We start from the raw sequence: 21,541 nt of genomic DNA, 5'->3' as shown, positions 1-21,541 counted from the left end.
ATTTGGCTTACAATAATAACTCATAATTACAACAAACATAAAAGTATATTAAATATAAAGTAGGTAAAGATTTAAAAACGTAAAGTAAGTTTAAATAAAACCAAACTTTTACAAAAAATGACGTAACCTTAGTTTTTTTTTTTTTTTTTAATATTTCTAGAAAACAAGGTAAATGAATGCTGCTTAATTAATATTAGTTAACACATTAATAACGACAAGCACCAGATGCGTTTCTTGTTACGTTAGTCAATATTAATTAACAACAATTCAATATTAATTCATGTTTTCTAATGTTCATTTGATTTTTAAAAGGTTCTGGTTTTCTTTTTATTAATGCATTGATGTTGATTTTAGTGATTAACTTCAGTATATACAAGCTTTTCATAATAACGAAATTATATTAATGAACAATATACGGTTAAAGTTTAAATTATTCGCCCTCCTGTGAATTTAGATTCTATTTCAAATATTTCCCAAATGCTGTTTAACAGATTCAGGAAATGTTTCACAGTATTTCCTCTAACATGTTTTCTTCTGTAGAAAGTTTTTTTTTTTTTTCGGCTAGAATAAAAGCAGTTTTTAATTGTTTTAAACCTATTTAAGGTTAATATTATTAGCCCCCTTAAGCAATATTAGTTTTGGATTGTCTCCAGAACAAACCACTGTTATACAATGACTTGCCTAATTACCCTAACTTTACCCTAATTACCTGAATTATACTAATGCTGAGAGATGGAACCTGATAATTCTGCAGTGATCATTTTCTGATATCGTCTTTATAATCCCGTTGCAGGTCAATGAGCGTGCCGGACAGATCATCCAGTATGATAAATTCTACATCCATGAGCTAGACGAGCTGATCGACATCAGGAATGATTATGCGACCTGGTTTCAGCAGCAGATGTTCTCTGTGGTTGGTTTATGATCATAACAAACACCCACACCGACACGGTTAGAACATGCAAACTCCACACAGAAACACCAACTGACCCAGCTGAGGTCACGCCAAGCCTTCTTGGTGTGAAGCCACAGTGCTGACCACTGAGCCACCGTAGGAACACCTTGAAACCGGTTATCTCACCATGTATGCTTCCAAACATTAATATAAGTAAATAAATCTCTGTTTTTCGCAGGTCATGGACTCTCAGGTCACCCTCTGCAAATACCCGTTTGTGTTTGACGCTCAGGCGAAGACGGCTCTGCTGCAGACTGATGCTGTGATCCAGATGCAGGTCAGACTGATGCGTTTCAGTCAGAGATTCAGCCTCATGTTTCTCTGCTATAGTCTTCTGACAGAGCTGTGTGTGTGTGTGTGTGTGTGTGTGTGTGTGTGTGTGTGTGTGTGTGTGTGTGTGTGTGTGTGCGTGTGCGTGTGCGTGTGCGTGTGCAGATGGCGGTGGATCAGGCGCAGAGACAGAACTTCACCTCATTATTTCTGTCCGGCGGAGGCGTGGAGTCAGTGAACCCCTGCCTCATCCTCATCGTACGCAGAGAAAACGTGGTCGGAGACTCCATGGAGGTGCTGAGGAAGTCCAAAAACGTAGACTACAAGAAGCCACTCAAGGTAAACCTGTCTCTCTGAAGGCCCCTTTTAGACTTTGATCCTAATTGTGGCGTTTTGGTGACTGTCGCTTTAAATGCAAATGAGATTGTGCTCTTTTTCAATAGAGGGTGGAGCTATAAATGCCTGTTTGTCAGCATAGTGGCAGATTCAAAAACAAGACTAACATCCTATGCTAATGAGGGAGAGATGGAAATGAAAACAATCTAGCAAAGATACTACTAAAATAAACTAAGGTCTAGCAGCAGTTTTTAATTACAGGAACTGATTAATATAATCAAATGTTATACTGGATATTGTATAAAAGTTTCAATATATACATTAATAAAAGTTCAGTCATTATTTAGCCCATATATCTATTCAGTGAAGAGCAGAGTGAGGGATTTCATTAGATTTTGTTGTTTGAGTAATAAGATGCACTCAATGATTTATTTAATAAATGCCTTGGTCTGCATGTTTCAGCGGTGCTCCTACAGTTTTTAATCCAGTTCTTTTCTAGGTGATCTTTGTTGGCGAGGAGGCTGTGGACGCTGGTGGTGTGAGGAAAGAGTTTTTCCTGCTCATCATGAAAGAGCTTCTGCACCCGAAATATGGCATGTTTAGATTCCACGAGGAGTCCAGGCTTATCTGGTTTGCTTGCAAGGTATCTCATGAAACAAATGCATGCATAATGTGCTTTGACGAAACAAAACGAATGCACAATAATAAACTAACCCAATACACTGTGCAGAGATTAATCATTTAATATCCTAATCAGGGTTTTACTTATTACAAATTTACTTTACTGCTTCCTAAATAACAAGAAATGTTATTTAGGATATCAAATGTACTGTATATATGGCAATAAATATGGTCAGGCATACACTGAAGAAGAATCATTTGATGATATTTTAAAATACTGCACAGGACTCGACAATAAGGACTGCCTGATGGCCTGGGGCCAGCATGCAAGACGCTCGGGCCAGTGTACAGAATGTTACTGGCCCAATCAGTACTGCCTTGTCACCAAAGTTTGGCTGCCACTGTCTGTCAATTGCGTGCAAACACAATCTTAGGGTGCTTTCACACATTTGTTTCAGAATCTGTCTCCTTTGCATGGGCAATCACGCTCGCATACGCGCCAAATCAATAGGTCCGAGTTCGCCTGAATGAGATGGTCTCTGCTCGATTTAGCGGTTCGATTGTAGTGAGAAAACAAAACAATGCACTAACTAACGACCCAGGCTATATCACAGTGTCTTATGATTTTGTAATAGCCACATATTCGGCTATATGAAGAGAGAATAATGAGTAAGGCGAGATGTCATTCCCTCCGCTAAATGTGTGCTTCATGTCTATTACGAAAGTGAAAGCATGCTGAAATATTCCCGAGAGCTGTTTGTCCTTTAGGATCTTTGAGCGAAGTTACCATCTGATCACTTTTTTCATATTTTAATCTTATAATATGTTGTGTTAGGCCAGTTGTTTTGTTCATTTCCGCACTGACAGCTCGAAAGAAAGATCAACATTGATCTGCTTCATGGTCTGATGCAGTCTCGGTTTGTATGCTATCTCTCTATAATTTAATTGCTCTATAATTTAATTGCTATCTATAATTTAATATAATTTAATTTTAAATATTCTCTATAATTTAAATGCGGAATTCTAGCCATAGTTTTTTTAATAGATTGATTAATTCAATAGATTGATTTTTACAAAACCTGACAACTGAAATGAGGCTCTGTATGAGACAGTGTGACCTCTCTGATTTATATTTGGTGACGATGTCTGTGAGTGTCAAAATTAAAGTGCACGCTTGCGCTTATGACATATTCCATACACAACTGGTCAAAAGTTTGGGGTCAGTATGATTGTTTAATATGTTAAAATAAGCTTCTACTCACCGAGGCTGCATTTATTTCATCATATATACAGCAAAATTGTGAAACGTTGCACTATAAAATAACTGCTCAAAAGTTGATTATCATTTAATTTAATTATTTTTTAAAGATGAATTTTCAGCTTCCATTACTCCAGTCTTCAGAGTCACATGATCCTTCTGAAATCACTAATATTAATTATTATTGTTGTTGTTATTAATATAATTGTTATTAATGGTAATAGTAATAAAAGCAATAATGTCTGGAATAATCATTTTATTTGAAGCTACATACAATAAAAAAGCAGCGTACCAGTACCATAAATACACACACACACACACACACACACACACACACACACACACACACACACACACACACACACACACAGGTTTGTTTTTGTTTTAAGTGGGGACATTACATAGGTTTCCATTCATTTTATACTGTCCAAACCATATATTATATTGCCCCCACCCCTAAACCAAACCATCACAGGAGACTGTGTGCAGCTTTACTCTCTAATTAAATTCATTCTGTAGGATTTATAAGCATTTTGAGAAATGAACACATCACCAATGTCCTCCTATTGAGTAACAATAATAATTCCTTACATTTATATAGCGCTTTTCTGGGCACTCAAAGCGCTTTACACAATAGGGGGGAATCTCCTCATCCACCACCAGTGCGCAGCATCCAACTGAATGACAGAGATGAAGCCAATTGGAATATGGGGATGGTTAGGAGGCCATGATGGACAAAGGCCAGTGGGCAGATTTGGCCAGGATGCCGGGGTTAAACCCCTCTTCTTTTTCGAAGGACATCCTGGGATTTTTAACGACCACAGAGAGTTGGGACCTCGGTTTAACGTCTCATCCGAAAGACGGCGCTCACTGAGCAGTATAGCATCCCCATTAGGCATTAGCACCCACACAGACCGCTGGTTGGGCGCCCCCTGCTGGCCTCACTAACACCACTTCCGGCAGCAACCTAGCTTTCCCATGTGGTCTCCCATCCAGGTACTGACCGGGCGCACCCCTGCTTAACTTCAGTGGGTGACCATGTGAGAGTTGCAGAGAGCTATCTGCCGGCGTTCACCTCCTTTTTGTAATACCTGTCTCATACCCATGTCATTATACAGATTTGTGTCCTGATATGACACAAAAACACGTACACACACACACACACACACACACACACACACACACACACACACACACACACACACAGTCAAATTTAATTACATCAAAATTGTATTTTTTTAATTTGTCTGTTGTATTAAATAAATTGTTATGCTGAATAAAAAGGGTAGGTATTACAATTATGTTTGGCTTTTGAAATCATTTAAAGTGCAGTATGTGACTAAGAAATAGCTATTAACTTCTTTTTTTTATTGGTGGAGCCAGTGAAACTTTTGGCAGGGCAAGTAAAAATCTGAACCACTGGCCCAATCGGGCAAGTAGAAAAAATCCTTAGTGTTGAACCCTGCTGTATTTATAGGATTAAAGTGCAGGACCAAAATACTTAAACTGTAAATTGTTCGTTATACTGTACTAGGTTTTACCCATTTGTCAGCAAGAATGTATTTCATGTATTTTAAATACTGGTCAAAATAAGTAGGTTATTGGGCTTTATCATCCATTATCTAGAGCAGAGATTTCCAAACTTTTGAGCTTGAGACCCCCAATATTAACAATGCCAGTGACTCGCGATCCCCCAATATCCTCTAAGGTGGTTATAAATATAGAAATCTAGCATGCAACGGTGCACACACACCAGTAGGCCCAAGTTTGTTCTCCAGTTAATTTTTTTAATGTATGTGAGTGCTGTAAATGTGCCAGAAAGTTTAACCTGGTGCCATAAAATCTGCTGCATCTGACGCTATTGCTGCATCTTTAAAATAATGTAATCAGCTCAAGGGTCGCAATCCTATAAACACTAAATCTAAAGGCTGTAACTATAGACCTTTTTCTTGGAACGCAAAATTACCCATGATGCTTTGCGTGTATGCGCAAGGAGAATGTGAAGAACTTCCGTTTGGCAGCTGATGCGTGTAAACAGTCACATTTAGACAGCTGTGAAACGATAGTTTTAATCTATTTTACCTGCTTTTATCCTCTTTGAACTAATCCTGTTGTCCATCAGCAGCATCTCCTGGACTGATCATTTACAGAAATGTGATCTAATAGGATGGAAAACAGCTGCTGTGAGGCGTTTTCCCCTCGTTGTCAGACGGCATCTTCTGCAGTTTAAATGAAGCCTCGTCATCGCTAAAGTCAACATTTTGTCTTTATTTCAAATATATAACCAGCCCAAACTAATGTAGTTCACCAAAATGTTTGACACACACACATAGCCTGTACTGTGCCACTGACACACTGATTTAATAACTGTGACAAAGTGAAAATATAGACTAGTGTCATTTCCAAATGACAGAAAAACACAAACCGTGGTGAAAACAACACACGAAATAAAACACAAACGGCTCGCGATTAGAATGAACAGCAAATCAGCAGCAGAGGGTCAATAACAGACTTTTATTGCTCATTTTTGTAAATTGCACGACTTTCATACCTGTTAAGTTTCATGCCAGTACTCTGGTTTGCTCTCTCTCTCTCTCTCTCTCTCTCTCTCTCTCTCTCTCTCTCTCTCTCTCTCTCTCTCTCTCTCTCTCTCTCTCTCTCTCTGTGTGTTAAAGAGCCGCTGAGCTAACAGCTGACAGGCCGGGAACACACTATTTCTGACGGCAGGCACGTGAACTAGGAGAACGTTTTTCTCGTATTTCTGACGCGCTTGAACCACACGTGACAGATTATAACGGCTTTAACAGACACATTTCTAAGTTGTGTGTCACAAAAACACTCTGTTGTCCATTAAAAACATCATTGAAACCCATTTTCGGAGCGCAAATTACCAGTTGTACACGCTGTAAACGGAAGTTTTTAGCATTCTACCGGAAGGAAAAAGCCATGAAAAAGGTCTATAAACTACTATTTTTATTTTTAGTAGGTTATGGATAAAATTTGGTAATTCTAATGGTTTAATAAAATTTATTCGATTTTGGAAATTACCAAGCCACAAGTTATTGAAAAGTTATAGATACATAGGAAGTAAAGCTCCATTTTAAATGTACTAAATCTAAATAAATAGACATCGAAATACACGAAGAAGCATTGAATGTCCCTGCTCATTTATAAAAGAACAATGGATTCATAGTAAGTTTCCGTATTTAATGATTCACAAGTGTTTTCTGTTTATTTGTGGTGGTGAACTCTATTATGGGATGTTGATCTCTGCTCTGTCCACTTCTGATGTAGAAAATTCAGCTCTACAGTTTAGCAAAGTGTCTTAAATTGACATTTCAGTAGTTTGAAATAATATAATGGATAGTAAATAATGATATCTAGAGAAATAAGTCTGTAAAATAACTGAGAAATTACTGGCGGTTTATTACAAGGTGTTTGTAGCGTGATATACAACACCAACCTAGACAACATAGCACTGCAGACTATAACAAATGTCACTTTTTCCAACCTTTCAAGATTAATAGTTGTTGTAAATAAAATCAAGCTCCCATAATCAGGGTTCAACACTAAGGATTTTTTCTACTTGCCTGATTGGGCCAGTGGTCAGATTTTTTACTTGCCCTGCCAAAATTTCCTCTGGCCCCACCAAAAAAAGAAGTTAGCAATTCAGTTATTCAGCATAACCTTTCTTTAACTACAACTGACGCTTTAAACATTATTTATTTAAATACAATACTGATTAGATTAATTAAAGTCAGTCGTTTAATGTGTGGTTTAAAAACTACTAACCATTCTAGGTCACACTTTACAATAAGGTTCATTAGTTAATGTTAATTAAAGCATTTACTAACATGAACAAACAATGAACAATACATTTACTACAGTATTTGTTCATGTTTGTTCATGTTAGTTAATGAAATTACAGTAGTTCATTGTTGGTTCATGTTAACTCGTGGTGCATTAACTAATGTTAACAAGCATGGACTTGGATGTTAATAATGCATTAGTAAATGTTCAATTATGATTAATAAATGCTGTACATGTGTTTTCTTGATTAGTTCACGTTAGTAAATGCATTAACTAATGAACCTTATTGTAAAGTTTTACCAATTTTATGTTTTTTGTTTGTTTGTTTTTTTGTTAAAAATTAACAATTAAATTAACCGGTTTAATTTTAGAAACCGGCTCATTACATCAGTCCTTACATATTTTTATTTTTTATTTATTTGTAAACCAAGATTTAAAATGCATTTCACTTCTTGTTCTTGCTTGGTCCATCAACATAATACTTATATTAGCCTACGTTTTAATCAATTATGGCCTTTGAGGTTTTTTTTTAATGTAGACTAAGAAGGCAAAATACAAATAATACAAAATATAAGATTAAAATATAGAAAAATCATCAGAGGGTAATTTCGATAAATTTTCCTAACAGATGAACAGCACTCTGTGATATTTCAGCATGCTTTTACTTTCATATTAGAAATAAACACACATTTACCGGTGGAAATGACATCCTGCCTGACTCATCATTCTCTTATCAAATAGTCGTATATATGGCTATTATGGCCCGTTTCCACTGAGTGGTATGGTACGGTTCGGTTTGGTACGCTTTTATGGCCATTTCCACTGTCAAAAGGCGTACCAAACCGTACCATACCACTTTTTTGGCACCCTTTCAAAAGGGTCCCAAACATGAGAAAGGGTACCAAAAGGCGGAGCTAGATAGCTGAACGCTATTGTTTTACAGAGATAAATCATTCGCTTGCGCAACAAGCCAGAATGTAAACAAAGTACCAGCCATGTTTGAAATACACAACGAGAGATTACTTGCGCTCGCCGCGCGTCTATATCTGAAATGATTAACTTCTTGAGCTGATAATAATAACAACGTGCGCTTGATTATTGATGTGCTTTGGAAACCCGATCCTGTGAGAAGCTGACAAACCCGAGAGTGACAAATTCAGAAAGAAAAGGACAAACGCGAGAGTGGAGCGCGGAAAAAAATGGAAAGCCAAGGAGCAGGTTATTTCTTCACCAAACTGCCTTGTTTTAATCTTTATCATCACCTTTTGGACTAATATGAACTGGGAATGATGGAATGACTCTCTAACAGAGGCTTCATGTGCTGCTGAAGATTACAGACACAGATGAGAGGTTTTCACTGACTGTAGGCTAGACTTTGTGTTGTTTTGAACCTAATTAAGGACGAAATGTATGATGTCTGTACTTTTTCTGTAGTTGGTAACATATCGGGGACTGTAAGGGGCTGTATGTGTTATATATGTTAATTTATTTATTTATTGAATATAATTACAGACGTTAGAATAGGCTATTTCACACTGTCATTGATCTGCATTTATAACCAACTCATGTTCATAGAAAAGTTAGTAGTTAACATTTAACCAGAAGTATTTATGTGTGTAAAGCGTCTTTTTTGTGAGAGGTGCTTTTCATATATGTGAGCGACTTGTGCAGCTTTATTGTAGACATTTTCTCGAGCGAGCATGACGTCGACTGAAACTTTGTCATACACCACGCTCACCAAAAGGGTACCCTTGGTAGTGGAAACGCAAGCCTGATAAAGGTGACCCGCACACAACCATAATACACTGTGATATAGCCTGATTCGTTGGATCGTTTTGTTTGCCTACAATCGATCCGCTCAGTAGAGCCAAAACCTCCTTATTCTGGCGATCTCAGACCGATTGATTTGCCGCGGACTCGAGCACGATTGGGGCATTCACTATTGCCACACGAGCCTCGCTTATGGGCAAACGAGATCCAAAATGTCTGGGCATGAAAGCACGCTATTGACAAACAGTCGCAGCCAAAACAAACTTTAGTGACAAGGCAGCACTGGCCCCGATCAGGTCAGTAACCATTCTGTATACTGTCTAGAGCCTCTCGCACACTGGTCCCAGGCCAGCGGGCAGTCCTTATTGTTGAGCCCTGCCCATAATGAAATTAAACCTAGAAAAATTAAAAGATGAAACACAAAATACAGAAAACTGCTCATTTCCCGATATTTCTGACAGTGTGTAAGATCTCAAATATGGGTTTTTCTTTACTGCAGACGTTTGAAGATATCGACCTGTTTCACCTGATCGGTGTTGTCTGTGGATTGGCCATCTATAATCTCACTATAGTGGAGCTGAATTTCCCGCTAGCGCTGTACAAGAAACTGCTGAAGAAAACACCAACACTAGAGGACCTGAAGGAGCTCATGCCTGATGTGGGAAGGTGCGCTATTATGCTTACAACTCAAAAATACCTGCACAAAACAATCAAATTATCAGTCATGCTATATCTTTATTAATATATCTTAATAAGATGTTTATTTCTGCAGTTTTAAATAATGCAGTGCAATACAGCACTCAGATCACTTAATTAAAATGAGCTGAAATTATACAATTCAGAGTTTTTTTTCTTGACAACTTAATTGTTTTTGTTCAATTTGTAAAAACTAATGTTGCCCCAACATGAATGAATTGTGTGTAACAAAGTTTATTCATTTAGATGCCAAATCAGATATTAGTAGGCTTTATCATGGGTAAATCAAGCTATGCTTTATTTATTTAAGGTTATGCTTGTCTAATATGTGTCTTTCCAGGAGTCTTCAGCAGCTGCTGGATTATACTGAAGATGATTTGGAGGAAACCTTCTGCCTGAATTTCACAGTAAGACCCAGTGTTGTTTGCATGCAATCTCTCTCTTTGTAATAGTGCATCATAAAGTTTAACCAATTTGTTCAAGTGTAGTCATTTTGGCTTTGAAACTGCAGATCACAGAAGATAATTTTGGAGCCACAGAGGTAGTGGAACTGATCCCCAACGGGACCGACATCAGCGTCAACAAATCCAACAGGTGCTGCATAAACATTCACCCACCATGACTGTTGATTTAAGGGCACCTATTATGCAAAAATCACTTTTATAAGGGGTTTAAACACAGGTGTGTGTCAGCAGTGTGTGAATATCACCAGCCTCTAACACTCAACATTAATTAATAGGGGTGTAACGATTTATCGTTGTACGATTTATTGCGATGCAAAAATGTCACAATATGCATCGTGGCGTTATGACGATTTGATTACGATATGACGTCCGTTTTCTCTTATTAGTTGAGCTGTTTGCACGTGAGCTACGTTCCACCTGCTGTCGCACGTGAGTTCAGATTGCAGCAGCAGTAATGTTAGCAGACCAAGATGAGTGGAGTTGAAATAGAGGATGGCCCATCCTCTCAAAATCAGACGTCTGGCAACATTTCAGTTGTACAGTCTTTGCTTTAGACTCGTCCGCTTTTTGACACGCATACTGGGTCAAACAGCCTAAGTTTTAAAGTCTTCACAGTGATTTACATACTTTGCACAGCGACAGGGATACCTTCTAATGGTGTTGAAAGAGTCACATACTGTATTTATAAGGTACAATTCACCCTAAAATATCATTCTGTCTTCATATAATGATGTATTGGCGGCCGCAAAATCACACATGACGTGAGCTGACCGTGAGCTGTTACTACAGAGGGCGGACTATGATAGAGGCGTGCGCGTCTGCTTCAGTGAACAGAACCTGCAGGTTGTGACTAACAGGTAATAAAGTAGTGAACAACATTCAGTGTGTGGAACAGAGTGATCGTTCAGGAGCCACGTGGGAAGTATGAACAGCAGTGGAAATGAAACCGAAAACGTACACATTATTTAAACAATCATATCGCATTTTAGAGTTATGATTACGACGAGCATGAACTCTTTTGAGTATAGAGGTACACAAAAATGCACGTCAACATGATACACTTGATAGCGCCGACATCAGCGACGCCGAGGAAATAGTAAACCTGCCTAAACTGCTGAAAAGAGCCACGACTGTCCTGTGTAATGAAAAGACGGCCACCCTGCACTCATCATGCCCAACATGAAGACAGCCATCCATAAAAACCTCTCAGACAGATACACATCAGTTCAGGATTATCTTATAGAACTGCTGATTACCTGGAATTTTTTTTTGCACACACAAAAAACGCAAGTGACCAAGCAAAGCCTTAAGCTCTTACTGTTAAATTCAATTGAATTGAAAGCTTTTTTTTTTTTTGCACCTTTACTTAAATTGTTCCCTAATTTTGTCTCTGTCATTTCAATAATATTTTTAAGAAGTTTTTAAATTGTTTTATTTTCCAAAGACAGGCCTGTTTAATTTATTTTCTTAAAGAAGGTTCAGTTTAACAAGTTGAAACAAAAGAAATACATAAAAAATAGTTTACTTGGTAATTAAATTTTTTTTTAAAATTTGCATTTCAGTTTAATTTTCAATTTTTATTCCAAATATCGTGATACATATCGAATCGTGAACATTATATCGTGATACACATTGTATCGTGAGCTGAGTGTAAATAAAAAAGACCCTTATTGCTATTAAAATGACATGCAATAATAAGTTATATCTCAATATAAATGTGGGCCGGGGCGATGGATCGCGATGCCGGCTCAGCATCGTTAAGTTTGTCGGCCATCGGCGATGGCTTAGTCTATCGGCCCAACCCTAGAAAGAACATTATTTAGTCTTCTGCCTCTCCCAGAATATAAAAATACATATAAACACATTTAGATCATTTACTTTAGTCAGTATTATTGGACTGTGAAGAGACTTTCAACCAGCACAACAACACATGTTTCTGAGCACAATCACCTCCAGCTTTAATTAAATCCTTATTTTCCACTGAGCGAAACATCATCCAACCACTGCAGTGGAGTAGTGGAGGGGCACAAACAAAAAATATCATTCGTAATAATGGAAAAATACAATTTTGAAACAAATTTCGTTTGGTATAATATTTATCTTAATTTTAATGTATTTTTTTTGTTGGTCAGTTATCTATAAACAAGAAAAACAACACATAAACCCAAACAACCTCAGATTATGTGCTTCAGGGTGAATGTTTGACCTGACCAAACGCTGTAATTCTCCATTCTCAGGCAGGAGTTTGTCAACGCTTATGTGGATTATATATTCAACAAGTCTGTGGCTCCTCAGTTCAGTGCTTTCTATGCTGGATTTCACAAAGTGTGTGGAGGGAAAGTCCTGGAGCTTTTCCAGCCCAGTGAACTGCAGGCCATGGTCATCGGAAACACCAACTATGACTGGAAGGAGCTGGAAAAGGTAGAGCTGAACGTGATGTTTATGTAAATCAGTGGTTTCTGAACCCAGTCATGGGTCACTTTAGTTTGAGGATTATGAGTATACTGTAAAAAATATCCTTTTATAACTTATTATTTCAGTGTTTTGTGTTTATTTGTGCATTATGGGATGTTGATCTCTGCTCTGTGCACTTTTGATGTTGAAAATTCAACTCTACAGTTTAACAAAGTGACTTTTATTGACATTTTAGTCGTTTGAAATAATATTATAATGTATAAGAAATTAATATCTAGAGAAATGAGTCTGTAAAATAACAGATAAGGTGCTGCAGTTTATGCTGCAGGTTTTTGTAGCATAATATACAACACCAACCCAGACAATATAGCACTGCACACTATTACACGTTTAATAAAGTCAATTTTTTATACTTTTCAACATCAAAAGTTGTTGGAGAAAAGATAAAACACCCATAATGCAATTCAAAAGTGTAAATAAATAAGAATAATAATTAAAAAAGCAAAACAATACGGTAAATTGTTAATTAATGGATACTTTTACTGTGCATTAATGAAAAACCGATACCAATTTGATGATAAAACAAATTATTGACCATTTTATTTATCAATAAAGGTTTATTTATTTGATTAGTTAATTACTTACAGGGCGGCATGGTGGCTCACTGGTTAGCACTGTGGACTTAGCAAGAAGGTCCCTGGTTTGAGTCTTGACTGGGTCAGTTGGCATTTCTGTGTGGAGTTTGCATGTTCTCTCTGAGTTGGCTTGGGTTTTCTCTGGGTGCTCCGGTTTCCCCCACAGTCCAAACACAAGCGCTATAGGGGAATTGATGAACTAAACTGGCCATAGTGTCTGAGTGTGTGTGAATGTGAGAGTGTATGGGTGTTTCCCAGTTATCGGTTGTGGCTGGAAGGGCATTCGCTAGTAAACTATAGTATGGTTAAATAGTTGGTGGTTCATTCCGCTGTGGTGACCCCTGATAAGTCAGGGACAATGAATGAATTACTAACATTGAGCGTATTTCTTCCAGTTTTGGTCATTTTATTAGCATCACCTAACGGCAGAAAGTGGATTTACAGTTTCAATCAGGATGTCTGTTGTTTTTTTCATACTGTTACGACCTTATTAAAGTCTAGGAGTTTTTGCTTAAAAGGTGTACCAAAATTGGGTAAATAATATTGAATTAGAACTAATTAAAAAAGATAAACATGGAGAACACACTTTAATCCTCAGCGCCAGAGTGAAGAGTCAACACAAAGCTTAGAGAGATTTATCCTAAGAATTTATTTAATACAAATATAGGAATTTTAGCAGAATCTAGAGGTCAAAACCGAGTGAGTATAGCCTAAAACAACAAACAGAAAGCAGCTAACTAAAGTTTAGAGAACTAGCTTACCTAATGCAAAATCAAAGATGAAAATCAACAACAAACTTTCCTGAACTTCCTCTCTCAACCATAAACAGTCGAAAAGATAAACAAAATTAAATAAGGCATGCACGCTTTAGGCACACTTAGAAGTAAAGCTCAAATTAAATACACAAAATGATAAATAGAATTAAAGGCACAAAGTTTATTTGGCATTAAAGATTATTCCAACTACTGCAAAATCCAACCACTGCCTACACTTGTGAACAATATCACTACACAGCTATAATAATAATAATAATAATAATACATTTTATTTATATTGCGCTTTTTTTAAACTCAAAGCGCTAACAAGAGCATCAACACACAGAAGAACATGAAATACACAAAAAAAGTAAGAATGATAATAATGATAAAAATATACATATTAAAAGAAGGCCTTATAAGTTATAAGCAATTTAAAAAGATGAGTTTTAAGAAGTTTGTTAAAACAGTCCAGGGAACTGGCGTTTCTGATGTTTGTGGGGAGAGCATTCCACAATTTAGGTGCACGATAAGAGAAAGCCCTGCCTCCCATGCTGCTGAGTTTGCAACGGGGCTGATACAAGGTGAGCCCCGAAGCAGAACGTAGATTGCGAGAGGATGAGGTGAACAATATCACAAATCCAACTGTTGCACTTAAGAGCTCGTGAGAAGCGTTCCTCAGCTCACTAGCTTCAGAAGCCAGTATTTATAGCCAAACCACTCCGATTCAGGCAGGTTCATAATGGGAGCTTAATTCAGTTCAGTTCAGTTCAGCTTTATTTGTATAGCGCTTTTACAATGTAGATTGTGTCAAAGCAGCTTCACATGAATGGTCATAGTAACTGGATCAGGGTAGTTCAGTTTTTAGTGTTTAAGTTCAGTTCAGTTTAGCTCAGTTCAGTGTGATTTAATCATTACTGAGAGTCCAAACACTGAAGAGCAAATTCATCGATGGGTAGGTCTGCCGATACCAAACCATGCAAGTTAGAGGCGACAGTGGAGAGGGAAAAAAAACTTCACCGATTGGCAAGTGAAGAAAAAAAACCTTGAGAGAAACCAGACTCCGTTCGGCACGACCCTTTTTATTTCTCCGCTGGCCAAAATTCTTGTGCAGAGCTGCAGTCTCAGCGACGGAGGCTGGAAGCTGGCCTCAGCAAAGACTCGTCTGTCCCTGGAGCGTCACTGGAATCAGTCTCATGCTCTCCACTCCCCCATGACCAACAGCGCAGCAGCAGCAGCTCAGGATATGGCCTGGTCCAGGATATGGAAACCTTGGGATCATCTCGTCGCTGGTCTTGGATCCAATCAGTGACTCTGCATAGTCGGAGGGCCTTGGGATGAGTATCCCCTGGTGGAAATGGAAAAAAAAAAAAAAAGAAATAACCTGAGAGCGGGGAGAGATAGAGAGAGCAGGGTGGAGCACTACACAATATGCAAGGTCTACACACAAAATAGTTTTGGCTGTAACAATGCAAAGGTGAAAATTTGTGCATTCTACAACACAAAATGTCATACAAAAAAGCTTAATTATATTTTAATATATGTATAAAACTTCAACCAACCAATTTTTGTTAATTTAAAAACCTGCCCATCATTGTTTATTTAATTTAGTTAACTTCACGCATGTGGTACAGATGAGCTAAACTACCCCAAAACCAGTCATAAGTGCACACACATTTATTTAAAATTGAGTTTTATATATATAATCTGAACTCTGAATATATAATAATTAACAAAGAATAGTGCAATGTTTGACTGAGACACAAAACAAAGAAATATCTGAAATTCTAGGTAAATCTCAACCAATCAGCTTTTGTTCATTTAAAATCTGGCTATAATTTTTTATTCAGTCTCCTTTGGCTTAGTCCCTTGTTGATCAGGGCTCGCCACAGCTGAATGAACCGCCAACTGTTCCAGCATATGTTTTACACAGCGGATGGCCTTCCAGCTGCAACCCAGTACAGGGAAACACCCATACACACTCTTTAACACAAACACTCATTCACTAGGGCCAGTTTAGTTCATCAATTCCCCAATAGCGCATGTGTTTGGACTGTGGGGGAAACCGGAGCACCCGGAGGAAACCCACACCAACATGAGGAGAACCAGCGAACTTTTTGCTGTGAGGTGACAGTGCTAACCACTGAGCCACCATTTTCCTTTATTTTATTTTATTTTACAATATGATGTGGATATTTTATTATCGTAATCTTTATTCAGTTGTTGCAATTATTAAAAACAACTGATCTTTAAAATTATTTTCTACTGGGTTTTTTTGTGAAGGATTATTAAAATTGGGGTATTGTTACAAACACCATATATTACAATGTTTATAATATTTTATAATAATGTTTTAAACATTAATATTCTTATCAATATTATATTTTATTATGTTAAACATATAATTACAAACATTATATATTATTATTATTAAGGTTTATAGTAATATTTTATGTTTTAAACATTAATGTTATTATAAACTTTATATTACAATATAATATTTTAAAAATATTGTTTATAAGCGTATTACGTAAATATTACATTTATAATATTTTAAAATAATGTTTTAAACATCAATTTTCTTATAAATATTATATTGTATTATTATTTAATCATATGAAGAGTTCAGATGCAAAAACCTCTATATGACGACTGAAATTTCCATCATAAATGAACATTTTTCCCAGCCTGGTTTGTTTAAGTTGAGATATTTCACTTTAAAGAGCAGGAAAAGGACTTGTTCTCTGCTATAAACGTCATATTATTGAACACATGAGCCCGTTTATGTTTGTAATTCTATGAAGAGTTCAGATCCAAAAACCTCTATATGACGTCTGAAATTTCCATCATAAATGAACATTTTTCTCAGCTTTGTTTGTTTATTATTTTATTTTATTAAAATTAAGTTTATTAAAATCGGGGTCTCCTGGAAAAAACAGTGTTGCGAATGCAGATAATTTAAGTGCGCGCATGTGTGTGTTAGTGGGTGTGCACATGTGTGTAATGTTCTGATACTGTTCAGTGTTAATGTGCAACTCTATTGATCTTCAGAGCACCGAGTATAAGGGCGAGTACTGGGCTGATCATCCCACCATCAAGATATTCTGGGAGGTTTTTCACGAGCTGCCTTTGGAGAAGAAGAAACAGTTCCTGTGTAAGTCAATCCTTTTGGAGTTTAGATTACTGAATACTCCTCGTTGGCCCCAAAAAATCTGTGTTCGATAAAAAAAATAATAATAATAATTAAATAATTTTTAAAATCTGAAACTTCTCTGCATTTTTGCGGCATTTGTTTGATTTTTGTTAAATTCAGCGGTTGCAGAATCACAAAATTTCTACAACATCCATTATTTTCTATTTTCTGTTCATTGTGTGTGTTGAAAATTCTGATTTTTAATCAGTGAAAGTCCCTGTTTCATAAATTATAATATACCCACGAATCTCCCAATGGATATCAATGTAAATCTGTGTACACTCACCGGCCACTTTATTAGGTACACCTTAGTAGTTTTACTTTTTTAGTAGCACCCCCTTTGCCTTCAGAACTGCCTTAATCCTTCATGGCAAAGATTCAACAAACTATTTTCTTCCATATTGACATGATAGCATCACACAGTTGCTGCACATCCATGATGCCAATCTCCCATTCCCCCACATCCCAAAGTGCTCTATTGGATTGAGTTCTGGTGACTGTGTGGGCCATTGAGTACAGTGAACTCATTGTCATGTTCAAGAAACCAGTCTGAGATGATTTACTCTTTATGACATGGTGTGTTATCCTGCTGGAAGTAGCCATCAGAAGATGGAGACACTGTGCTCATAAAGGGATGGACATGGTCAGCAGCAATACTCAGGTAGGCTGTGGTGTTGACATGATGCTCAATTGGTACTAATGAACCCAAAGTGTGCCAAGATAATCTCCCCCACACCATCACACCACCAGCAGCCTGAACCGCTGATACAAGGCAGGATGGATCCATGCTTTCATGTTGTTAAGGCCAAATTCTGAGCCGAGCATCCGAATGTGTCAGCAGAAATGGAGACTCATCAGAGCAGCAACGTTTCTCCAATCTTCTATTGTCCAGTTTTGGTGAATTGTAGCCTCAGTTTCCTGTTCTTAGCTGACAGGAGCGGCACCCGGTGTGCTCTTCTGCTGCTGTAGCCCATCCGCCTCAAGGTTGGTCATGTTGTGTGGTCAGAGGTGACCTTCGGCAGACTTTCTGCACACAAGGCATTTGCCCCCACAGAACTGCCGCTCACTGGATATTTCCTCTTTTTCAGACCATTCTCTGTAAACCCTAGAGATGGTTGTGCGTGAAAATCCCAGTAGATCAGCAGTTTCTGAAATACTCTGAGCAGCCCGTCTGGCACCAACAACCATGCCACATTCAAAGTCTCTTATATCCTCTTTCTTCACCATTCTGATGCTCACTTTGAACTGCAGCAGATCATCCTGACCATGTCTGCATGCTTAAATGCAGTGAGTCGCTGCCATGTGATTGGCTTATTAAAAATGTGCATTAACAAGCAGTTGGACAGGTGTACCTAATAAAGTGGCCGGTCAATGTAAGTCACAACACTTCAAAAACATAATCAGTTGATAATTACATTGTTAAAATTATATTTAAATAACATTTCTAATTATTTTGTCTGAAAACTTGAAAAAGTTTTGGTGTACCTAATAAAGTGGCCGGTGTACCTAATAAAGTGGCCGGTCAGTGTAAGTTACATTACTTAAAAAACATAATCAGTTGATAATTGCATTGTTAAAATTATATTTAAATAACATTTCTAATTACTTTGTCTGAAAACTTGAACTTAAAATTACTCAAAAAATAATTGAATGACTTTCCTCAATGCTACAAAATGCACATAAATCTCAGTCCATAGAGCAGGGGTCACCAAACTTGTTCCTGGAGAGCCGGTGTCCTGCAGATTTTAGCTCCAACTGTAATCAAACACACCTGAACAAGCTAATCAAGGTCTTGCTAGGTATACTTGAACCAATCAGGCAGGTGTGTTGAGGCGAGTTGGAGCTAAACCCTGCAGGGCACCAGATCTCCAGGACCGAGATTGGTGACCCCTGCCATAGACAGTAGAATTGAAACTCTTTATATTCAAGACCTTTTAATTTAACACTTTTAACCCTAAAATTTAAACTACGTATCTCAAAACAGTGTTTCAAATTAATGTATTCATATTTCATACATCCCATGTTGGCATTCATTTCTAAAATATGTCATTTGTTTTTTAAGCATGTGCAGTTGTCGGACAAATAAAACCTTGTTTAGTTGATTAATGAATTATGCAAAATATCTGAATAACAAAAATATATGTATATACATTTCCTCTGCTTCCCTGAATGTAAACCGTATATTGTCATTAACTAATGTCTCAATTCTTTCCTTAAGCATATGCAGTTGTCTTGATTAATGTTTGTATGTGTGCAGTGTTCCTGACAGGCAGTGATCGTATCCCCATTCTGGGCATGAAGAGTCTGGCTCTGGTGATTCAGCCGACCGCAGGAGGAGAGCAGTATTTCCCAGTGGCACACACATGCTTTAACCTGCTGGATCTGCCCAAATACACCAGCAAAAACACAATGCAGGAGAAGCTGCTGCACGCCATTGAACACAACCAGGGCTTTAACCTGGTCTGATGAGCTGAGGTAAAACACACAGCATTTACTGAGACGCTGCTGCTGCTGCTGCTTTAAAACATTAGCACATCTGCATCTGAATAATCCTCACAGCTGAAATAAAGAAACTAAAGTCCCAGAGGGGCTCAAACATCTTACCAGTATGTGGATGTCAAGATTTTGTTACTTACTCACTGTTGGGGGAATTTCATGTTTTGTTTGTTCTTTTTCGCCTATTTTCTGTCAGTCCTGTACGACTTAACAATGTTAATATTAATAAATAAATGTTGATATTAATTCATAATTATCATATTACTAGAATATTATATTATTATAAGTATGCATATATTAATGTTAATAATGTTAATATAAAAATTACATGTTTTATATAATACATGTATTATAATGTTTATGATTTATATATATATATATATATATTATTTAACATTACCAATAATAACTGTTGTTTGTGATAATATTTTGTTTTAAACATTAATATTATTATAAATGTTTAAATATTACAATATAATATATCTAAAATATTGTTACAAACACCATATATTACAATGTTTATAATATTTTTATAATAATGTTGTAAACATTAATATTCTTATCAATATTATATTTTATTATATTAAACATATAATTACAAACATTATATATTATAAGGTTTATAGTAATATTTTGTTTTAAACATTAATGTTATTATAAACTTTATATTACAATATATTATTTAAAAAATATTGTTTATAAGCATTATATATTACGTTTATAATATTTTATAATAATGTTTTAAACATCATTATTCTTATAAATATTATATTGTATTATTATATTAATCATATGAAGAGTTCAGATGCAAAAACCTCTATATGACGACTGAAATTTCCATCATAAATGAACATTTTTCTCAGCCTCGTTTGCTTAAGTTGAGATATTTCACTTTGAAGACCAGGAAAAGGACTTGTTCTCTGCTATAAACGTCATATTATTGAACATACACAGTAATATACATGCACATACAGGAGCCTGATAAAGCTGCGCTCATTTCAGAAAAAAATGTAGAGGTTTTTGCATCTAAACTCTTTATATAATTACAAACAATATATTATAAGGTTTATAATAATGTTTAAAACATTAATAATATTATAAACGTTATAATATTAAAATGTTATATCTTTAAAATATTGTTACAAACATGTATAATAATGTTTAAACATTAATATTTGTATAAATATTATATTGTATTATTATATTAAACATAATTTCAAACAATACATATTATAAGGTTTATGCTAATATTTTATAATGTTTTAAGCATTAATATTATTATAAACTTTATAATACAATATATCTTTAAAATAGCGTTACAAACATTATATATTACAATGTTTATGATATTTTAAAATAATGTTTTAAACATTATTATACTTATAAATGTTATATTGTATTAATATATTAAACAAATAAAGAGTTCAGATGCAAAATGCTATATTATAAAACATATTATAAAATGACAATATAATTTATTAAACATATTACTATATTGTAATATTATAATATTTATATTGGTATTGTTTAAAATATTATAAAATATTATTATAAACCTTATAATATATTATGTTTGTAATTATATGAAGAGTTCAGATCCAAAAACCTCTATATGACGACTGAAATTTCCATCATAAATGAACATTTTTCCCAGCCTGGTTTGTTTAAGTTGAGATATTTCACTTTAAAGAGCAGGAAAAGGACTTGTTCTCTGCTATAAATGTAATATTATTGAACATACACACAGGAACCGGATATAGCTGCGCTCATTTAAGAGAATTTTCAGACGACATTTAGAGGTTTTTGCATCTGAACTCTTCATATAATTACAAACATTGTAAATTACAAGGTTTATGATCAAATTTTA

General features: G+C 36.0%; 1 protein-coding gene across 6 annotated transcripts in view; it reads left to right on the top strand.

The window, feature by feature from the left end:
* The window catches only part of herc4 (HECT and RLD domain containing E3 ubiquitin protein ligase 4), a 65,945-nt gene that overhangs the window by 40,542 nt on the left and 3,862 nt on the right, over positions 1 to 21,541 (top strand). For 4 of the 6 annotated variants that reach the window (XM_087279813.1, XM_087279816.1, XM_087279814.1 and 1 more), the window contains 10 exons: positions 794 to 913; positions 1,134 to 1,232; positions 1,391 to 1,564; positions 2,061 to 2,204; positions 9,520 to 9,686; positions 10,057 to 10,123; positions 10,228 to 10,310; positions 12,418 to 12,601; positions 17,037 to 17,139; positions 19,436 to 19,781. In XM_087279813.1, the coding sequence (XP_087135939.1) occupies positions 794 to 913; positions 1,134 to 1,232; positions 1,391 to 1,564; positions 2,061 to 2,204; positions 9,520 to 9,686; positions 10,057 to 10,123; positions 10,228 to 10,310; positions 12,418 to 12,601; positions 17,037 to 17,139; positions 19,436 to 19,644 (1,350 nt within the window). In that variant the 3' untranslated portion in view covers positions 19,645 to 19,781. Of the gene's footprint in view, positions 1 to 793; positions 914 to 1,133; positions 1,233 to 1,390; positions 1,565 to 2,060; positions 2,205 to 9,519; positions 9,687 to 10,056; positions 10,124 to 10,227; positions 10,311 to 12,417; positions 12,602 to 17,036; positions 17,140 to 19,435; positions 19,782 to 21,541 lie in introns of those variants that run through there. The other 2 variants (XM_087279815.1, XM_087279819.1) reach the window with 1 other exon arrangement.

This window comes from Danio rerio, chromosome 13 (assembly GCF_052040795.2).
Source record: "Danio rerio strain M-AB ecotype USA chromosome 13, GRCz13ab, whole genome shotgun sequence".
Lineage (NCBI taxonomy): Eukaryota > Metazoa > Chordata > Actinopteri > Cypriniformes > Danionidae > Danio > Danio rerio.
The sequence above is the reverse complement of the archived record's forward strand: the minus strand, read 5'-3'. Positions and strand labels throughout refer to the sequence as shown.